At 39.8% G+C, this 19358-nt stretch overlaps 2 protein-coding genes across 2 annotated transcripts in view; one reads left to right on the top strand and one right to left on the bottom strand.

The window, feature by feature from the left end:
* The window catches only part of LOC111593223 (bromodomain-containing protein DDB_G0280777), a 38296-nt gene that overhangs the window by 13642 nt on the left and 5296 nt on the right, over nt 1–19358 (bottom strand). The gene's annotated exons all lie outside the window — the stretch shown is intronic.
* Nucleotides 4486–5514, top strand: LOC111602902 (ras-related protein Rac2). The gene has a single exon (XM_023320240.2). The coding sequence runs from the start codon at nt 4821–4823 to the stop codon at nt 5397–5399; it is 579 nt and encodes a 192-aa protein (XP_023176008.1). The 5' UTR covers nt 4486–4820; the 3' UTR covers nt 5400–5514.

Genomic DNA, 19358 nt, shown 5'->3' with positions numbered 1-19358 from the left:
TCTCTGGCTTTTTTAATGAACGCGCTGCTTTAATTAAAGTCAACAACAGCAACAGCTGACAAATTTAAATTGCATAAACATAAAGCCAAGAACAACAGCAACAACAACAACTGCCACGCCCCTTGCAAGTGGCAGGCAAGTGCTTAGTTAACTCGTCTTAATTATAATTAACTGCACTGCTGAGCGCTGCACTCAAAAAAAAACTAAATGTGTGTTGCGTGTGTGTTGCGTGTGTGTGTGTTAACATCTCGTCTGTTAACCCGGCAGCCAGGCAAGTTCAGCCACAAGAAATTGTTCAGGAAATTGCCGTAATTCTTTGCTCCCACAACTTCAAACTCTCTGTCTCTACCTCTCTCCCTCTGGCTCACTCTCGCTCCGTTTCGCTGCTTAGGCTGGCTGTGCACTTCTTTTTCCAGCTGCCTGACTGCTAAAGTAAATTAAGATGCCGAGCGTAAAGTAAAAAGTCGTCGCGGCTAAACTTGAAAAACGCCAATTCAACAGCTCAACTCGCACATGTGCTTTGTAGTTGAGTGTGAGCAGAGAGTGGGGCATATGCGACTGTTGTATGCGCTGTCAATAATACAAATTAATTGATTTGCTTATAAAAATAATCTGTAAAAATATAAAAAAAATGCTAAAAAATAAAAATATTTGATAAACAAATAAAAAAATATTTATTCACACAAAAAATGCATTAATTGTATTTAAGAATCAAATAATAATAACATATAATATTATAATTAATTATGAAAATTATAAAAAAAATATTTTAATTGTAAAAAAAAATAATTTGTAAGCAAATAAATTAAAAATAAAAATAAAAATAAAACAATAATAATTGTATCTAAAAGTATAAAAAAATATGTTTAACATTAAAAATATTTTTTTATTTTTATTGCTTTTATATTTTATTTATTTATTTACAATAAATCGCAAAAATAAATTGTTAAGGATATTTATTAATGAATAGCTTAGCCTGAACAGGGAAAAGTACTTAGCTCCATAAGAATAGAACGTATTAAATGCTGTTTGACGTGGAGCAGTGCAATTACCGACGGCTGGCAATATCCTGGGCAAGGATGCTTAATGCGCCGCATTGTCTATGGCTTAAAGGCGTAAGGGACGGGACTGTACCTTAAAGTAGCTTATTTTAAAGCAACTTTTTGTTTTTATTGACTTTGGCGTTGTGCTAAATAATGCAACAGGCCATTAAATGGAAAAATAGCTGTTGAATAGCCAACCAGCCAAACAGTGGGGCAGCTAGCTCTCTTGTCTCTGTGCTGGATTATCGTGCGATCAAATGTCAAAGGACACATTTCGTCCTGCTGCTATTTACTGCCCACAAATATGGGCGGCAGATATCATTTTTTTGTCTGCTCTCCTCATTTTTTTACCACATGTATGTTTAACTTTTCATTTCAAATTGCTTGAGGGCTGCCTTTTTATACCACCTACAGCCCCCCCTCTAATAGACGACATAGAATTGAATAGATGCTGGAACCATTCAAAGCCAAAAAGTCAACAAAGCATGACTCGTGCTAGAATAGAGCGACAAATAACCCCAATTGAAGGGAGGCTGCCACAAAACTGATGATGAAGATGTGAGTGTGAGTGAGAGTGTGTGTGGGAGTGTGTGTGGGAGTGTGTGTGGGAGTGTGTGTGGGAGTGTGTGGGCGTGTATTGACAGGCCGACTTCAACAACTTTATTCATAAGCAGCGCAGACAGAAAACGTGACCCCAAAGCAAACCAAACAAATGCGGGCCAAACTATGCAGCCCGCCTAACAACTCTCTACACACACACACATACATACATACATATATATCTATATAGAATATCTGGAGTGCTTATATATGTGTGCATATGGTCAACATTCAGAGCTGTCTTGCACGTCTGCGGGCGATAACTCAGTTGAGTTTATGGCCAGCGCCTCGGCGTATGCAACAAATTTTTTTAAAAATAAAAAATAAAAATGCTGCGACGTTGTCGATAAGCAGGAAACGTGTCAGAGATTGTCCTCGTTTGTTGTTGTTGCTTTTGTCGATGTTGTTGTTCGCTTATGCTGTTAATTTATTGTAATGCGCAAAGCAATTTGCACAGAAAGAGAGAAAAAATATATGTATTAAGTGCCAACTATTTGCATAAATAACAAGAAATTAATAACAAACACACGGCGCCATGGCAGCAGCCGCATAAAAGTTAATAATTGCTGCATGTCAACAGTGGGCGGCGGCGGAAAGAGGAGGCGTGGCCAGCACACACACATGTGGCATATAAATGAAATATATATATATAGTATGTATTTACAGAAATAATAAAAGTGCCAGCAAGCCGAGTGAAATGACACTTTATCACTTGACAGTAAATGCGTTTTATTGCGCTACTCATTAAACAAAATTTAATTTGCAAACGGAATTGAGCAACTGCATTGAATGAGTGTTAAATAAATTTCAATTCACCTTGAATATTGCAAGAGAGAACTGAAAAGATTTTTTTAGACATTTATGCTCGCATAATTTACAGTGGAGTCAAACAATATAGGCATACCTTTCAATACAACATACATACGTATGTATCTTGTTATGGCTTGAATTTAAGTGGATAATAATTACTCGCAGCCAACTTCAAGTCATTCAGAGCCTATACTGGCATACATTACAGTGCAGTGAAACATTATAGGTAAGCGTTAACAATTTAATATAGGCTGCATTTAAGGAGATTACATATTTGGGAACACATGTGAATGCGAATGCTCATGCTCATGCTCGCATTACCGTTAGCTCGGATTTCATTTCATTTCATTCAGTTGTTCATACATACATACGCATATACACACGCATACATCACAGTTAAAGTGTTAAATTTATTGTTGGTCTGCAGTCATGCGGCTTATATTTGTTTTTCGCATGGGCTCTGCAGCGACAGTGAAGGCAACGGTTCACATTGCGGTTCTTTAGCTGCGCATTCATTCATTATGTATGTGTGTGTGTGTGTGGCCATAAAAATGGCGTTTGTTTTGCATTTCTCTTCCTCTCTTGCTCTTTGGCTTGCAACAACAATTATGAATAACTCCCACTGTTCGTTAATGGTGCCAACTGCTGTGGCAAATTGTGGGCGTGGCGTGTTATGCACTCATATTTACGGTAAAATATATGCATATATGTATATATATCACTTTGCCAATTATGGAGGCGGACAACTGCGACAGTAATCAAATAATTGTCACATATATTTCACTCGACTTCAATTTTTACAGTTGCAAAAGATGATTATACCTACATACATACATACATACGTATATTAAAAGTATTATAAAACTGATATCTCAGTTAAAGTATAAAATCGAATTAATATTATGCAATGCCCATATACGTACATCTACGTATATATTTGCTTATATGTATATTTATTCATGACTCAATTCTGGTTTTATATAACCTTTTTATAAGTATAAAAACAATAATCACCTTATCGATAACCCACAACATTTCCATTTTGCCCTTTAATAATTGTATTTATAGTTTTATTTATTTAATAATTATTTCATTATTCACTTAAAGTATTTATGTAAATTTAATTTATAAACAAGTAATTTGTGGAGCCCATTTAATTATCCAATTAAAGAAATTAACTTGAAAAATTGTGAAAATATTTCACGATTCGTTGAAGTTCAAATTGGAAATGAAAATGAAAATGCGCTGCTTTAACAATTTTCGCTCGGTTGGCGGATGGGCGGGAGATGGGGGCGTGGTCACTGCTGCGGAAACATGCACGAACAAGCGCTTTGCGTTTTGCATTTTTGGCTATCGCGGATGCGAATGCGGATTTCGGTTTTGGTTTTGGGTTTGGTTTGTTGTTGGGTTTGTTCGATTTAGGTTTTTGGTTGCGGTGTCGATTGTGTCGATATATTTTGCAAACGCATGCATTTTTGCGGTCCATTAAAACAGTCAGCGACAATAACAGCAGCAGTAGCAATAACAACAACAACAATGAGCCAAAGAAAAACTCATGGAAAGCGAAGGCACAAATTTAGAAGAAAATTCACGTCAAATAAGACCAAAGCAAGGTCAAGTGAACGTGGAGAGCGACTAACGCGCTCGCTCGTTCTCTCTCTCTAAATTGCTCTCTGCTCTCTGCTCTCTGCTCTCTGCTCTCTGCTCACTGCTCTCTTTGAAACGTCACCACCAATAACTGATGAGTCACACGCAATGCTTGAGCACTTGACACACTGTGTGCGACGCCACTGTTGTGTGTTTTGCTGTTGCTGCTTTGTGTGTGGGAGCGTGCGCGGCATACTTTGCCCAAGCAGGTAAACACAAATGCGCGCAACAGAGACAGCTAGTGTATTTAAGCGATGTGAGTGCAGCTGTTAAGCCAGAGCCAACAATAACAACGATAGCAACACAATTTATTTTCTGTTTTACGCTCTCTGACGCTCACCACTGGATCGTTTAGGTCGCTCAGTAACTGCGAAGATTTCACAGCGTTTGGGTGTGTTTTTATTAGGCTGCTAGTGCGAAATTTCTCCATGCGGGCAACAATTTAATTTTGCCAACAAGTGAACTTCAATAAAAAGAGTAGAACTACAGTAAAAGAATAATCGCATAAGTTAACTGCACAAGCAAATGTACATATAGCAACGTGTGTTCATCTATGTGTTCATGTGTGTATCTGTGTTAGTACGTGAGCAAAAAGTAGATACGCGAGTTGTATAATCGCCAAAACTTGTTGAATTCGCTGCCTCCCTCGCACTACTGTGTGAGTGCAAAGATACATAAAGAAACTAAAGCAACAGCAACAACACCAACTGAGACGACGTCATGCAAGCAATCAAATGTGTTGTTGTTGGCGACGGCGCCGTGGGCAAGACCTGCCTGCTGATCAGCTATACAACGAACGCCTTCCCCGGCGAATATATACCAACAGTATTCGATAACTATTCTGCGAATGTGATGGTCGATGCCAAACCGATTAATCTCGGTCTATGGGATACGGCCGGGCAGGAAGATTACGATAGACTGCGACCTTTGTCCTATCCACAGACGGACGTATTTCTCATTTGCTTCTCGCTGGTGAACCCCGCCTCCTTTGAGAACGTACGCGCCAAATGGTTTCCCGAGGTGCGTCATCATTGCAACAATGTGCCGATTATTCTCGTCGGCACGAAGCTCGATCTGCGCGACGATAAACAGACAATTGAGAAACTGAAGGATAAGAAGCTGACGCCCATTACCTATCCGCAGGGCTTAGCCATGGCCAAGGAAATTTCAGCGGTTAAATATTTAGAGTGCTCTGCTCTAACACAAAAGGGTCTGAAAACGGTATTCGATGAGGCCATACGCTCCGTCCTATGCCCACCGATAGGCAAACCAAACAATCGGAAGTGCATACTTCTCTAAATGGGTGCGAGGGGGAGGCGTAACAAAAAGAAGAGAAAAATACAGAAAGTACAGCGAGCAGAGGGCAACCGAGTGAAAGAGAGCGAAAAAAGCTTGCAAAAAAAAAAAAAAAAAACAAAAAAAAATTATTCGCTTTAGTAACAGTAACAATAACAAATACATACAAATATAAGTACATGAATGTATGTGTGTGTGTGCATGCAAGCGAATGAGTAGGAGGCGAACCATTGATTGTCACGCACAAGAGCAAAGTATTCAGTTTTGTTGGTGTTGTTCTAGTTGTCTATTTGTGCGTGTGTGTGGGGGGCCATAGTTGACAAACATAAACAACATGTGTATAGACACATGTGCCTAAACATAACAAAGTTCAGCAACAAATTTGTATGACAAATTCGTTTAGAATTTCTCTGGAAATTCGAATACATAAAAAAAGCTATAATTAATTGCTAATAAATCTAGATGATTTGATGATTTGCACAGAGATAACGGCTTCTAGACAACTCGCTTATCAAAACGAACAAATTTTTGTTGCACATGCCTATAAATAAGCACAGTAAAAATAAAAAAAAAATTAACAACGAGGGCAACGGCAACAGCAACTTTGGCCCCTTTTCACACGAGCAAAACTTGATAAATTTCTTTATTAAATTTAAACATAATTATTAATAATCTACACACATGTGCTTCCAAATGTGTGCAATAAACAATAAAAATAATAATATTAATAATTCAATTGTTATGTGCAATGCTTTTCGTACGCATTTTTATGTAATTTATTTCATTTTGCAATTAATGTTCACTTATATATATATATATATATATATATATATTTATATATGTTTATATGACAAATCGTTAAGGAAATGCAAAAACTTTTGCCAACATGTGCTTCTTTTTTTACCACAATTTATTTATATTAACACATAATTTACTGTTACAAATCTAAAAGAAACAAATAAAAAATATATAAAATTTTGTAAATAAAGGGAAATAAATGTATTTTTTTTTTTTTTTTTTTTTTTTTTTTTTTTTTTTTTTTTCGTTTTTATTTCTTTATTTTGTTGCAGCTTATTGTCTTAGACTCTATAGCGCATTTAGCTCTAAACCTTAACTAATGGGAGGGCAGATATGCCAATTATTCTGCACTTGTAGCTACTATCTTAATTAGTTCTAATATTGTCTAGAGGATGCAATCTCTTCAGTCTTCGCCTATTGTTGTTTATAGCCAGGTTGCTTGCGAGATGGTTAGGATGCGCTGCAAGTCTGTCCGCGTATCTTGAACTGTGTCGCCCAATGAGTTCAGCAACTGTGGGAATTGCTAAATCCCTATGTAAGACTGAGTTTCTTACAAACCAGCTGGCTCCAGTCCATCTGCGTAGTGCTTTATTCTGCAGGGTCTGAATTTTGTTCCTTGTAGTCTTCGCCGAGGAGCCCCATAGAGAGATACCATATACGAAGGTTGGGACAACTATTGCCTTGTAGATGGCGGCCTTGCTGCTGTAAGACAACTTGCTTGAAGCTCTCAGCATCCAGTCGAGGGTTTTTAGCTTGCTTTTGCATTTTGAGGTTACTTGACTTATGTGCGCTTTAAAAGTCAGCCTTCTGTCAAGAGTGATACCAAGGTACTTTACTTTTGAGGCTTTGGGAATAGTGGGCCCCAATGCAACGCTTGGGCAATCTCCTCTTCTAGTGGCGAAGGTAGTATGTACAGACTTTTGTGCATTAATGGTGATACACCACCGTTTTGCCCAGCGTCCGAAAGAGTCCAGATATTTTTGTAGTGAGTCTGAAGCTTCTTGCGCAGATACGTGACGTGATAAGATGGCGGTGTCATCTGCATAGGTCGCTATGAGTACTGCATCTGTACTTCCTATATTTGGCTCGGGAGTTGGCATATCTCCTGTGAATAAAGTATAAAGTGTTGGGCCTAGAACACTACCCTGTGGTACTCCAGCCATAATTGGTCTAGTCAAGGATACTGTTTGCCCCCTTGACACTTGGAAGGTTCTTCCAATAAGGTATGAGGATAGCAACGCGAAAAATGGGGCTGGAAGGGTGGTCCTCACTTTCTGCAGCAGTCCCAGGTGCCAAACTCGATCAAACGCCTGTTTGATGTCTAAAAAGACGGCAGAGCAGTACATCTTTTCTTCAAAGGCTCCAAGGATATGGTGCACAACTCTGTGAACCTGTTCCGGTGTTCCATGCTGTCTCCTGAAGCCAAACTGATGGTTTGGAATGGCCTCCTGGCGTCCCAGATGTGTCAGTACTCGTTCCAGAAATATTCTTTCGAATATTTTGGAGAGTACTGGCAACAGGCTAATTGGTCTGTACGACTCAATTTCTCCCACGGGTTTGCCAGGCTTAGGAATCATCACAATCACGGCGCGCTTCCAGCAGGCTGGAAAGTGCCGGATGCGGAGCATGGCGTTGTACACCATAGTTATGTAGTCTATGGTGGAGTCAGGCAGTGCTCTAAGGACTCTGCCGTTTATTAGATCATATCCAGGGGATTTTTTTGCCTTCACTCTTCTGATGTGTTCAAGAACCTCTTCTTTTGTACATCCAGTTATCTGGTCTTCAGCTGGGAGGGGCGAGAGAACGATGTCTTCTGTTGCTTCGATTTCTGAGGCCTCTGCGGTAATCACCGGCGTGAATTGGTCTTGAAGGTGGTTTGCAAAAGCCTCAGCTTGAGCTTCGTCTCCAATGTGCCAGGAACCAGAAATGCTCCGAATGGGATGACGTCGTATTGGCTGCCGTTTGAGCTTTCTTGTAAATTTCCATAATTGAAACTCTGCGTCAGTGGGCGATTCAGCTCGTACCAGCGCATCGCTGATACACCTCTTTTGAAGCAGGGCGAGAGCAGCTTTAAGATGCCTCGTGGCTTCGTTGTACATGGATTTGGCATCAGGCGTGCGTAATCTTAACCAGCGTCTCCTGGCCCATCTTTTGTGTATTAGTAGGTGTTGGGCCTCCAAGGTGAGGGGGATGTTGTACGGAGACTGTTGTCTTGTTTGGCAAGATGGTGGGGCGGCTTGGTGCGCAGCTTTGACTATTTCTTCCTGCAGTTTGTTTGCTGCGTAGTCCACGTCTTCAGGAGTGTTAAGTTCCATTTCTATGTGCAAAGAGTAATGGAGCTCGCGCCTAAAGACTCCTAAATCTGATCCTGCTGGCAGTAGTTGTTTCCTAATGGGCAAGGGCTGTGGCTGCGCGTGGATTGTGACTATTAGTGGCAGGTGGTCAGAGGATAGGTCCAATGATTCTTCAATGGTCAATTGCCGGTCACAGATGCCTTTGTAGACAGCGAAGTCGATTGCCGAGGGCCTGTGTCCATTAATTGGGTAACGGGTGGGGGCTCCAGTCGCCAATATGCTGAATTGTAAGTTTTGAATCGCCTCAAATATGACTTCTCCGCGACGATTCGCACTATTGCTTCCCCAAAATGGGTGCCATCCATTCCAGTCGCCGCCGATGAGGGTCTTATTCAACCTTTGGCCTAGAACCTGTTCCATGTGATGATCACACAGACCAGTGTTTGGCGGAAGATAAATTGACGCAACTTCGATCGCTCCAATAGACGTAGGCAGGGTGATGGCTGAGACCTGCATTGTTGCGTTGCAAATTGGCAGTAAAGGTGTATGCGGTATTGTTGCTCGTATGAGGATTGAGGATCCACCAAAGCAGTTTGCTCCTTCACCATGAGCCTGATAGTGTTCGTATCCGAAAATTTGTGTAGTGGGGCACTCATGAGTTTCTGTTATTAACATTATATCTATGTTTTCTTGTGAGAGAAACGCAGCCAGTTCCTGAGTCTTGTTTCTCAGGCCATTGGCGTTCCAGATACCCACACGTAAAGCCATTATTTGTAGGCAAGCTTGGTTATGATGGCCATTAAACTGTTTAGCATGGTTGCTTGTTGGGATTGTACTTCTCGCATCGCTTTGAGCTCGGCATTAATTGCGTCAAACTGACGTTGTTGTTGCTGAAGCATTTCAGTGAACAAAGTGTCACTTGTGGTATTCTTATTTGACGGTCCACCTCTAGCGGCCTGTGCGTAAGAAACACCACTAATAGGCGTTGCAAAGCTCGTGGCTTGGGTAATGCTCCGGGGCCTTGTAATTTCGGAAGCAGTACTCGGACCCGTAGACGGTGTTTGTGTGGGACTCCTTTTTTGTGCTGGGGATTGCAATTTGCGCAACCGCTTGTATACTTGGCAGCCCTTATAGTTGGCTGGGTGCTGTAACTCACAGTGCACACAAGTTGGTGCCTGGTCCTTTTCGCGGGTGCAGTCTTTGGATGCGTGTTTCCCGGCGCAACGCACACATCTGGGAGCTTTGTGGCAGTAGCGTTGTGTGTGTCCAAATTCTTGACAGCGATGGCATTGTGTCAGGTCGTTGTATCTTCTTGGCAGTTCCACTGTGCAGCGTTGCCTGCAGACAACTCGAATGTCCAAAATTTCTTTGTTGTTGGGGGCCTGAGCCACGTCAACAAAAAATATATTTAGCGGTGTTTTGTCCATACGGCTCAGTGGGTTGTGCACATTTGTAATTGTGTGGCCTTTGGTTTCCAATTCCTTTTTAATTAGTGTTGTATCAGTGCTGGAGTGAAGCCCTTTGAACACGACTCTATATGGTTTGTCCTCCTTAAGCTGGTAGCAGTGGAACTCCAATTCCAGCTTAGTAAAGTGGTCTATAACTCTGCGATAGTCCTCACTGCATTGGGTTAATACACCTATGTTATTCTTCTTTGGCTTAATTACGTATGATTTAGCATCAATTACTTTATCTATTATCTGTTGAAGTAGGGCCACAGACTTGATGTTTGGACACCATATGGGGGGCGGACGAGGTTTCGGTGTAGTTTGCTGGTCGGTCAATACTGGGGCTTCTGGAGCTACAGGTGATTCGCTGTAGTCTTCATCTTCTTCTACGAGCAGTGAAAATCGATTTTCTGATATTAATGCTGCATTGCTGGTGCTTGGTTCGTCGAAGATGAGCCTTTTCTTGATGGTTTTTGGTGAATTTGGCTGTTTACGTTTCGTGTTTTTGTTGTTAGTGATGCCTTGCACGGAGGCGATATCTATTTTTGAGTTTATTGGCATGATGGAGGCTTGCCTATTTGCCATCACAACGTTAAGCTGGGCTTGCATTTCTGCATTTACCTTTACAGCTGTAGCGAGGTTATTGACATTAGATGTCATCGCGGATTGTGCTTTTGAGTGCAGGCGCACTCGCGCCAAGCGACGAAATTTCGTAAATTGCAATTAAAGCAATTGAGTTACGCGGAAGCAAGCGATAAGAAAACGCTGCGTGTGCGGTTTTTGTTGCTGTTGCGTTGAAGAATGCACCGCAAAGTTCTATTTTTAGAACTCTGCAGCAGTAGAGCTTAAGCGAAGGCTGTTCGAATTCACGTCTTTACAGGTCGAACGACTGATCGCGATTGAAATGTATTTTACTATTTTAGATATAGCTCGACTCTTTGTTGCATACTTTTGGGTGCCGTCAAAAAGAAAAGAAAAGAACCTTGATAAGCTGAAATCTTAACTGATATTTTGTTGCTGATTACTAACTGTATTTTCTGATACTGATAACAACTTCCGCTGGGCGAGCGGAAGTGTAAGGCACAATATGAATATGTCTCATAATGAGCTTAACATCTGATTGATTGGGGGCGAGACTGTGTGGGGGGAGGGGGTGTTGATTGGCTGGCAAGAAGCAGCTTTGCCTGTTGCTCGTTAGTGACCAAAGCGCCGTGTGAATTTGACAAATAATTACGCAAAAGGCAAACCGCTGTGCGGCTGCCAAAGACAGCAATACCAGCACGCCCACCTGGCCACGCCCAGGCACCAACCCACACTGGCAGGCTGGCAGGCAATTCAATGCCAGTGACACATTGAGGTGGGGGCAGCTGATGGATTGGCTTGGATGTGCCTCGTGTTGTGTCTGCGGCGCGACAAATCGCATAATTGACCCAAATATTCGAGCATCAACAACCCAAGCCCCCACAGACAAAGGGGTGTGCATGCGTGTGCCTGTGGCAGACAGCTCACACTTGCAACACTCGCACACACACTCACACAGCAATTGTAGCTGGCATCACTTTTTATTTCAGATTTTTAGTTCATTTAATTAGCTGAACAAGCACAAATTTATAGCATGTATATCTGTGCAGGTATAGGTACAGCACAAGCGCGACATGCACCTTTGGCAGCTGTAATAAAAATGCCGTTAAATTGTGTTTTGCTGTTGACAGGCGTGGAATTTGCGGCAATTATTTGTTTGCCTCTGTCTCTTTAACATGCAACATTGTGCGTTGGATCAAAGCTGTTGCAGATGTAACAAAACTGCACAGAACAGACTCTATAAGCAGCTAACATTGCTTACAAATAAAAGTTTTTTTCTTTTTGCAATAATTAGTCAAGTTGTAGTTCGAACTCAAAAAATAAAAATTAGGGAGCTGAAGAGAGACATCGCTAAGAAAAAGTTCATAAAATTAGCCAAATTGTAGCAGCCGGTATATAACAGAAATTTAAACATTCAGCGGGAGTTAGAACCATGGACTTTGAAAAAAAAAATAACTGAATAGCAATAGAGTTACAGGAAATTTAGTAGACAGTTTTGAAATTGCCTTAAATTGAGCCTGGTATTTGGTTTTGAGTCAAGTATTTAGTAGCAATTAGAACCTTAAGCTTTATTGTGGGAAAATTAAGTAGCAGACTGGAGAGTTTCTACAAAGTTAATAAGCTAAACTAGATGCCAGCTGGCTTATATCTGTAAGCTATAGTTAGAGAAAGTAAGAATCATGAAAACATTGCCTGAAGGCAAACTACTTAGCCGCTTTTGCAGCTAGAGATGTGAAATTTGGTAGAAATAGTCGTTGGTACAATGGACTTCGAAGGTGTTTAGATTATGCCGAAAGGCCCGCTAGGGATGTAGCAAATCGAGAAGTAATACTAAAGGTGTTAGAGACTTGACAACAAGATCAGAAATATATAGCATATATCTATTATATAGTAATATATCTTCTATATGGTAATGTAGATCAGAAATTTACAGTATATACGTGTATAGTATAGTATAGTATAATTCTCTAATTCTAATCTATAGATATATATCTACTGTATAATATATATTGGCTATATATTATATATTTCTAAGATATATTATATATTTACTATATAGTATCTATCTACGTCCAACAGTAACTGCCACAGTTCTCTGACCAGAAGTTACTTTTATCCTGCTCTATTGAATTTGAAATGCTTTTGCCAAATACAGTTTGATGCGACGCATTCAGCTCTTGGCCTGCTTTAAATGTAATTCTAATTGGTAATTGAATTTTGTTGAAATGCTTCGAACGTTGGGCAAGTCTCTGGTGTAAACTTGGCCGGAAAAATGCGAAAATGAGAAAATTGCAAACGCATGCAAATGCATTGACAAGCGATGCATAATTATGCAACATGCCACCAATTTATGCAACGTGCGCGACATGCCCAAAATGAAAATGAAAAGGCTGTCAAAAGTGCCAATTGGCAATTGGCAATTGGCAACGGGCAATTGGTGTCCTTGTTGCATTGGCAGGACATGTGAGGCGTGAATTAGTGGCCGCAGCTTTGATTCATTTTTACAATTTGGCTAAATCAATTACGAAAATTTCCACAACAACAACAACAACATTTTGCCGTTGCTGGAAAATTGTTGCGAGAAAATGTAATATGAAAATTTCCCTGTATGTGTGTGGAACGCAATTTGTGGCATTTTCATGGCGCACGGCCACAAAATTGCTGCAAAATGCCAATAAAATACGCTCGAGCGCAAAAATTCCATTTGAAGAAGCCAAAAAAAATAAGAAAATACAGAAAAAAGTTGGAGAAAAAAGTGCTCTAAAAATATTTCACACTTCCGCCGCGCAGCAGAGACAAAGAACCCACCTGAGCGGCAAGCGTCAACAGGATATGACAAGGTTGCCCCACGGTCGTTGCCACCAGCGCCACCACCCGCTTGCCCCCTCTGTTTTAACATATTTTCAGCGGGCAACTTCCTGCCACAGCGCCTTCAGCAAATTATGATGATGCGGCTTGTGGCAGCCCAAAATGCCAAACATCCCGGCACACGAATATGTTTATGCGTTGCCCAAGTCCTCCAACATAAAACAGACGCCTGCTCCAACTGCCTTACCCTAGCAGCGAACGGGCTAGCACAGAATTGTCAAACAGTTGGCAACAGTTGAATGCGAATGTGACTAAAAAATGGGCCAGTATGCAGGTCTAGACAGCATATGAAAATGATCTGGCAACGCCAGTTGTTGTTAAGTTGGCTGCGCTTGAATACGACTAATGGACTTTAACAAAGAACTCATTTATTATGATTCTTTAGTTGGAAATGAAACAAAATTATAATAATAGAAAAACTTATAGAAATCTCAATTGAACTTTAGATCTATTAAGGAAATAGCTTTGCTCTTACATAAATATTTAATTTTAGAAAACCTCAAAGAGTGCTTATATGCCCTTAGAGCCTATGCTAATGATCTAGCAACATCAAATGTTGCGAGTGCAATTAGCTGCGCTAAACAATTGCGAACATTTTAGAATATTCTTATATAAATATATTCAAGTGCAAAAATAGGAAAATAAAGCTGAAACTAAATAACTATCAAAGAATAGGACTACAACAAAGCTTAAGTAACTTTTGAGCATAAGCTAAGCATCTACTGGCAACATCAAATGTTGCTAGAGCACTTGTTAAGTTGGCAGCGCTTGAAAAGTTGAGCAACTTGTGACTAAAGAACTGCTTAAAAAGTTTCTAATATAAAAAGGAATAGAAATTTGTATTTTTATATTATTCACACATTTAGCTTTCACCCTAGAGTATCCACTCGTTTCTTTGACTCTTTTCTACAACCCCAGCTGATTGAACGGAACTCAGCGCCGGCTAAATATGATAATAACAATTTAACGTTTAATCGATGACGAAGGCTGCCATAGAAATGGTGTCACTCGTAAACAAAATGTGGATGGGCGATTGCATTGGCGATTGATATTGATGTGAATATTGGATTAAGCCGGCGTAACAAGTATCGAAACGTTGGCCAATATCCTTTCTGCTGCAGCGTGTCTTTGGCTGGGTTATTGATAATCTTTGTCAGGGCTTGACGTGCGCCAAGTGGATAACACAAGGCGTTGCGTGGCAAGACATGCCGCAAAATATGAGCATGAAAAGTCAGTGCACACATGGACAAAATGGGGCAGACGCAGAGAGGGAGAAAGAGAGACACAGAGGACAGTAGATGGCTGGAGGAGTAATGAACTGCGGCTGGCAGACAACGGCAACGGCAACGGCAACGGCAACGGCAACGGCAAGGGCAGGCGCCTTGTTTGTCCATAGCTCGATCGATGCAACGGCCACTGGAGTGTATTAAAAACAAAGTCACAGTGCGTGTACTATGTATGTGTACACGTGCACGTATGTGTGTGTGTCCTGTCTGTGCAGAACGTTGTTCTGGCTCTTGTTGCTGCCAAAGTCAATGAACAGCGACAGGGACAACGCCAATGGGACAGGCGGCTCACCAAACACAGACACACACAGGCACACACGGACGGGCTGACTGCCAGGCAGGACATGCTATCACAGCTGAAGCAGGATATGAAGCCTGGGCAAAAGTTTGCCACAATTAGGATGCTGCTGCTGCTCCTGCTCCAGCTGCAACTCTCGAAGCAATAAAAAAGTTTAAAGTTTCGTTTAAAAATGCATAAATCATTTCATAAATTTAGAGGCGGCCCTCGATGAGCGACAAAAGAAACTTTGATGCAACGTCAAAGGCGACAGCGACGGCGACAGCGACGCCGGCAGCGACACGTTTCCGCCATTTTGTTGCTGGCAACTTGTTGCGTTTCAAATTGTTGACAGCTTCCAACACTATACGAAATTTCCGCTCCGCCTGGCTGCCTCTCGCCGTCTCGCTCACACTCACACACTCTGACATTCAAGTGCACATGGGCTGCCTTGCTTTTGCAGGTGTGTGCCTGCATGTGTGTGCGTGTGTGTCTGACAGTTTTTAGTTAATAATGAAAATTGCGCTAAAAATACATACATATATATATGCTTGTGTATAGAAATATATTGAAATGGACAGCTACGAAGATCATAATGATGCCGACTGCCGCAGGTGGATAACGAGTCCGCAACGAAAATGCAATACAAAAGCGATTTTCTACATAAATATTTCGTTTTGCTGGCTATTTTTGTGACACCCCCGCAAATGCCACTTTTGTTGCTGTTGTAACACAGTTCATGTATATTTTTTTGGTTTTAGCTACTTCTATTTATTTAAATTATATATTTAATTTTGCTTAGCCCTGTGTTTGTATATCTATCTAATAGTATTCCATGCTAAGGCAGAGCCAATGAGCTGAAATTAAATTAATTTGATTAGCTCAAGTTGATGAAGTCCAGAACACAATTATTTCGTCTTCGTCTGCTCTGCTTGACATTAATTGTTTAAATTGCAACCAAAATAAACAAAACCTAATTGAAATAGTCAGCAAAGAAAATAAGTTGTGCATATATATTTATATAAAAGTGAATAATATACAATTCAATGAGGGAAATATATAAATAGGATATGTATATATATATATATATATATATATATATATATATATATATATATATATATATATATATATATATATATATATATAAATATATAGTAAGACTATATATGCCTTGGGCAACATTTCTGCTTAAATTGCATTAAAATGCAATTTGCATAAATATATTAACTAAGTTGCATTCAGTTCGAAAATAAACACAATTTCTGCATCTACAACTTATGCTTAGATTTGGCTTTGTTGGCTTAACATTATTTTAGGTTAATTATGTTTTGAGTTAAAATACTTTATCAAATAACTTTACATAATAAAAATTAATTCATTTTTCCACCATTTAAAGATAAAAAATATTTTTAATTTGAGTTTATAAGTAATATTATTAAAAATATTTTTTATGTTCAGATTTTTAATCTTTTTTATTTATTTTTTAGATTTTGATTTAAATCTTTTATTTTGAGTAAACAGAACAGTAGAAAAATTAATTTACATCAATTATTTATTTTAAATTAATTAATTTATATTTATAAAATATTCTATATAAAATATTTTTATAGTCTTTAATTTTAAAATTTTTACAAATGATTTGCGCTTAAAAAAATAAATATTTTTGGGTAATTGAAAAAATCTACAAAAAGATTAGTAAATAATATTTAATAATTTAACATACTCTTAAAAATTAATTTTTGAAATATTAATTAATTAAAAATGTTTTTGTTTTATTTTTATATAATTTTGTATTAATATTATTCAGTTCTTTGCTTCCACACGAAAATTTTCCCAATGCTATTCGCTCTGCTTCCCCTCCCACTTTGACATCTGTTCTAGATCCGCTTGACGCTGCCTTTAACGTCTTCAAGGACACTTTATCACGCTATGCCAGAGCTTTAGCAATTGTCGAACAAATGTTGCAGCCGCTAAGTGGTTTTATTTTAAATCTTTTACGTACGCAGAAAAACGTTTGCGCCCCCGCCTGCTGCCAACTGGCTGCCTTATGACAACAAGTTGCTTTTAAAAACTCAACTCAACTCGACGCGACTCGACTCGCCTGTCGCGAGATTTGGTTTTGTTTTTCAGCTGTTTTGTAAATGTCAGTCTTCATTTGTCAGTGGCACCCAGGGAAGGAGTCACAACTCCCAGCTCCCAGCTCCTCCACTTCTCAGTTGGCTTAAGTGGCATCGTTGTCAGGCCGAGTTCATTTCACTCTCTCTGTCTCTCTATTTCTCTCCCTCTATATCGCTTGAAATATGGCCAACAAAGTCTGAAGTCTCAAGTCCCGCGTCTTGAGCTTAATCTCTGCTTTAACGTTTTCTTGTCCACGTTATTGATGGACGTTTAAATTGCAATTGAAATTGGAAAAATAAAAAAGAATTCGCTTCGTCTAAGCATGCTATAAATATTTATTATGCACTCTCAAGGACTAATTTTGATTAATTTATCAATCGCTGCCGACTCGTTGCTGAGCCTTGACACGAAATGTCAGCCATTGGAATTTATGGCCCCAACGAGAAGCATTTGCAGTTAGTTAGCTAATTATTAGCGTGGGCTCACACAGTGCCAATCAATAAAAAGTAAATTCGATACAAATCCTTGGCACAGGAAGCTCGAAACACGTAAGCCGACAATAATAACAGCAACAACAACAACCAACAAAAAGAGCAACAACAACAAACAACAAAAGCAACAAAATCAGTGAGAGTAAATTTCACGCCATTGGCAAATCGTTTCCTGACGTAAAAACATCAATCAGATAATAATTTATTTATACATATGCGTTATACTCGTATTTATGAGCATTTTATATATACTTCATGCAGATACTCTGTTCGCAGTGCGCGCATGAGGAGTATATATGTGAACGGATGTTTTGGCTTAAGTGTTTATAGCTAGAATGCTTTTACTTTGCCAAGTGTTTGAAAGAAGGATGGAAGAGAGGGAGGGAGGGAGGGATGGAGGGAGGAAAAGAGAGAGATCATGAGGAAATAAAAGAGAGAGAAAATGAGAATTAGAATGAGAGCGACAGAGACAGTGATAGCCAAACTTGCTCATATTTTCTCTCCTTCTCTATCTCTCACTCTCTCATTCTCTTAACTGTGCATCTATTAGTCAAGCTGACTCGTTCATCTATTCTTAATCAGCCCGACATTTACTTTTTCTTTACGTTCAACTGCGAACAGTGTATAGCACAGTCAGTAATGGCCGCTGGCACAGCTCTCGGCTGAAAGAGTTGAGAATTTGTTATTTATAATTATCGATGTTATCGATCGCAGTGCCTGACAGCTAGAGAGCTGCTGCAATTCAGTCATTTCTCAGCACATAATTGACTAAAGAGCAATTTGAACGCCATTATTTTCCGCATTTCAAAAGAACTTTCGAGACTATTTCACTTTACTTTTACTATTCATTGTTATTCACAAACAGCTCAAAGTGTACCTACTGCATCTTAACTGTGCTTTTTGTCGGTAAAATCAGGTCAACTGCCAGCGCCTTACAACACTGGCGGCTGTATAAACTGAAGTACTTTATATATACCTAAGAACGAGAGTCCTGGAGTCTTTCAGCTGGTTAATTTCATTTAGTTTTCTTTTGTGTCATTCAGAAGCGGGTCAAGCCATACGAATGTATCAATTCGCTCGCTTTACAACACTGTTTTATGCATAGAACAATTGCGGCATTTGCATTTTAATTAGAAAAAAGTTGCAGTCCTTTTATTTTGATCCATTTTGTCACTTGTAAAGAGGTCAAACTGTATCACAAAGGATGGAATTAATCGAAATTAACCGTTATTTTAGCACAATTCCAATTAGCAGCCATTTGGGGCGATTGACACATTTTCACAGCTAATGCAAATTGCTTGCATGCAGAAGCGACTAGAGAGGGGACAGAGCGGAGGAGCTACTGTGGCGATGCTCTAGATGAGAGGAGAGAGCTGGAGAGTAGAAGGAGAATTAGAAAAAAGAGGCCATTGAGGAGAAGCTACAAGAGAAGAGAAATATGAGATATGTATAAGTAAAACCACAGAAATGAGGTGTGCTGGAGGAAGCTAGAGAAGAGGAAGGCAAAGGGGAGATGGCTATATAGAAGAGAAAATGCTCTAAAGAAGGAAAGGCTATAGATATAGATAAAGATGTTATTTAGAGGGTGTTATAGGAAAGTGGGTAGAGAAAAGAGATTATGGAGTGGCTAAAGGCTTAGCTGCTATAGAGAAGAGTCAAAGCGAAGACGCTATAAAGAAGGCGCAGCAGAGCTAATTTGCTGCATTTGTAGTACAGTCTAAAGGAGAAGAGCCTTTAGAGAAACGGCGGGCTATAGTGGAGTCTCTATGAAGGGGGTCAGTGGCTGGGCATCTTGTA

This window comes from Drosophila hydei, unplaced genomic scaffold (genome assembly GCF_003285905.1).
Source record: "Drosophila hydei strain 15085-1641.00,03,60 unplaced genomic scaffold, DhydRS2 tig00008128-arrow-arrow-pilon, whole genome shotgun sequence".
Taxonomy (NCBI): Eukaryota; Metazoa; Arthropoda; class Insecta; order Diptera; family Drosophilidae; genus Drosophila; species Drosophila hydei.
The sequence above is the reverse complement of the archived record's forward strand: the minus strand, read 5'-3'. Positions and strand labels throughout refer to the sequence as shown.

What these genes read in the sequence shown, in the direction of transcription:
- LOC111602902 (XM_023320240.2), top strand. Translation starts at nt 4,821, where the DNA reads ATGCAAGCAATCAAATGTGTTGTTGTTGGCGACGGCGCCGTGGGCAAG.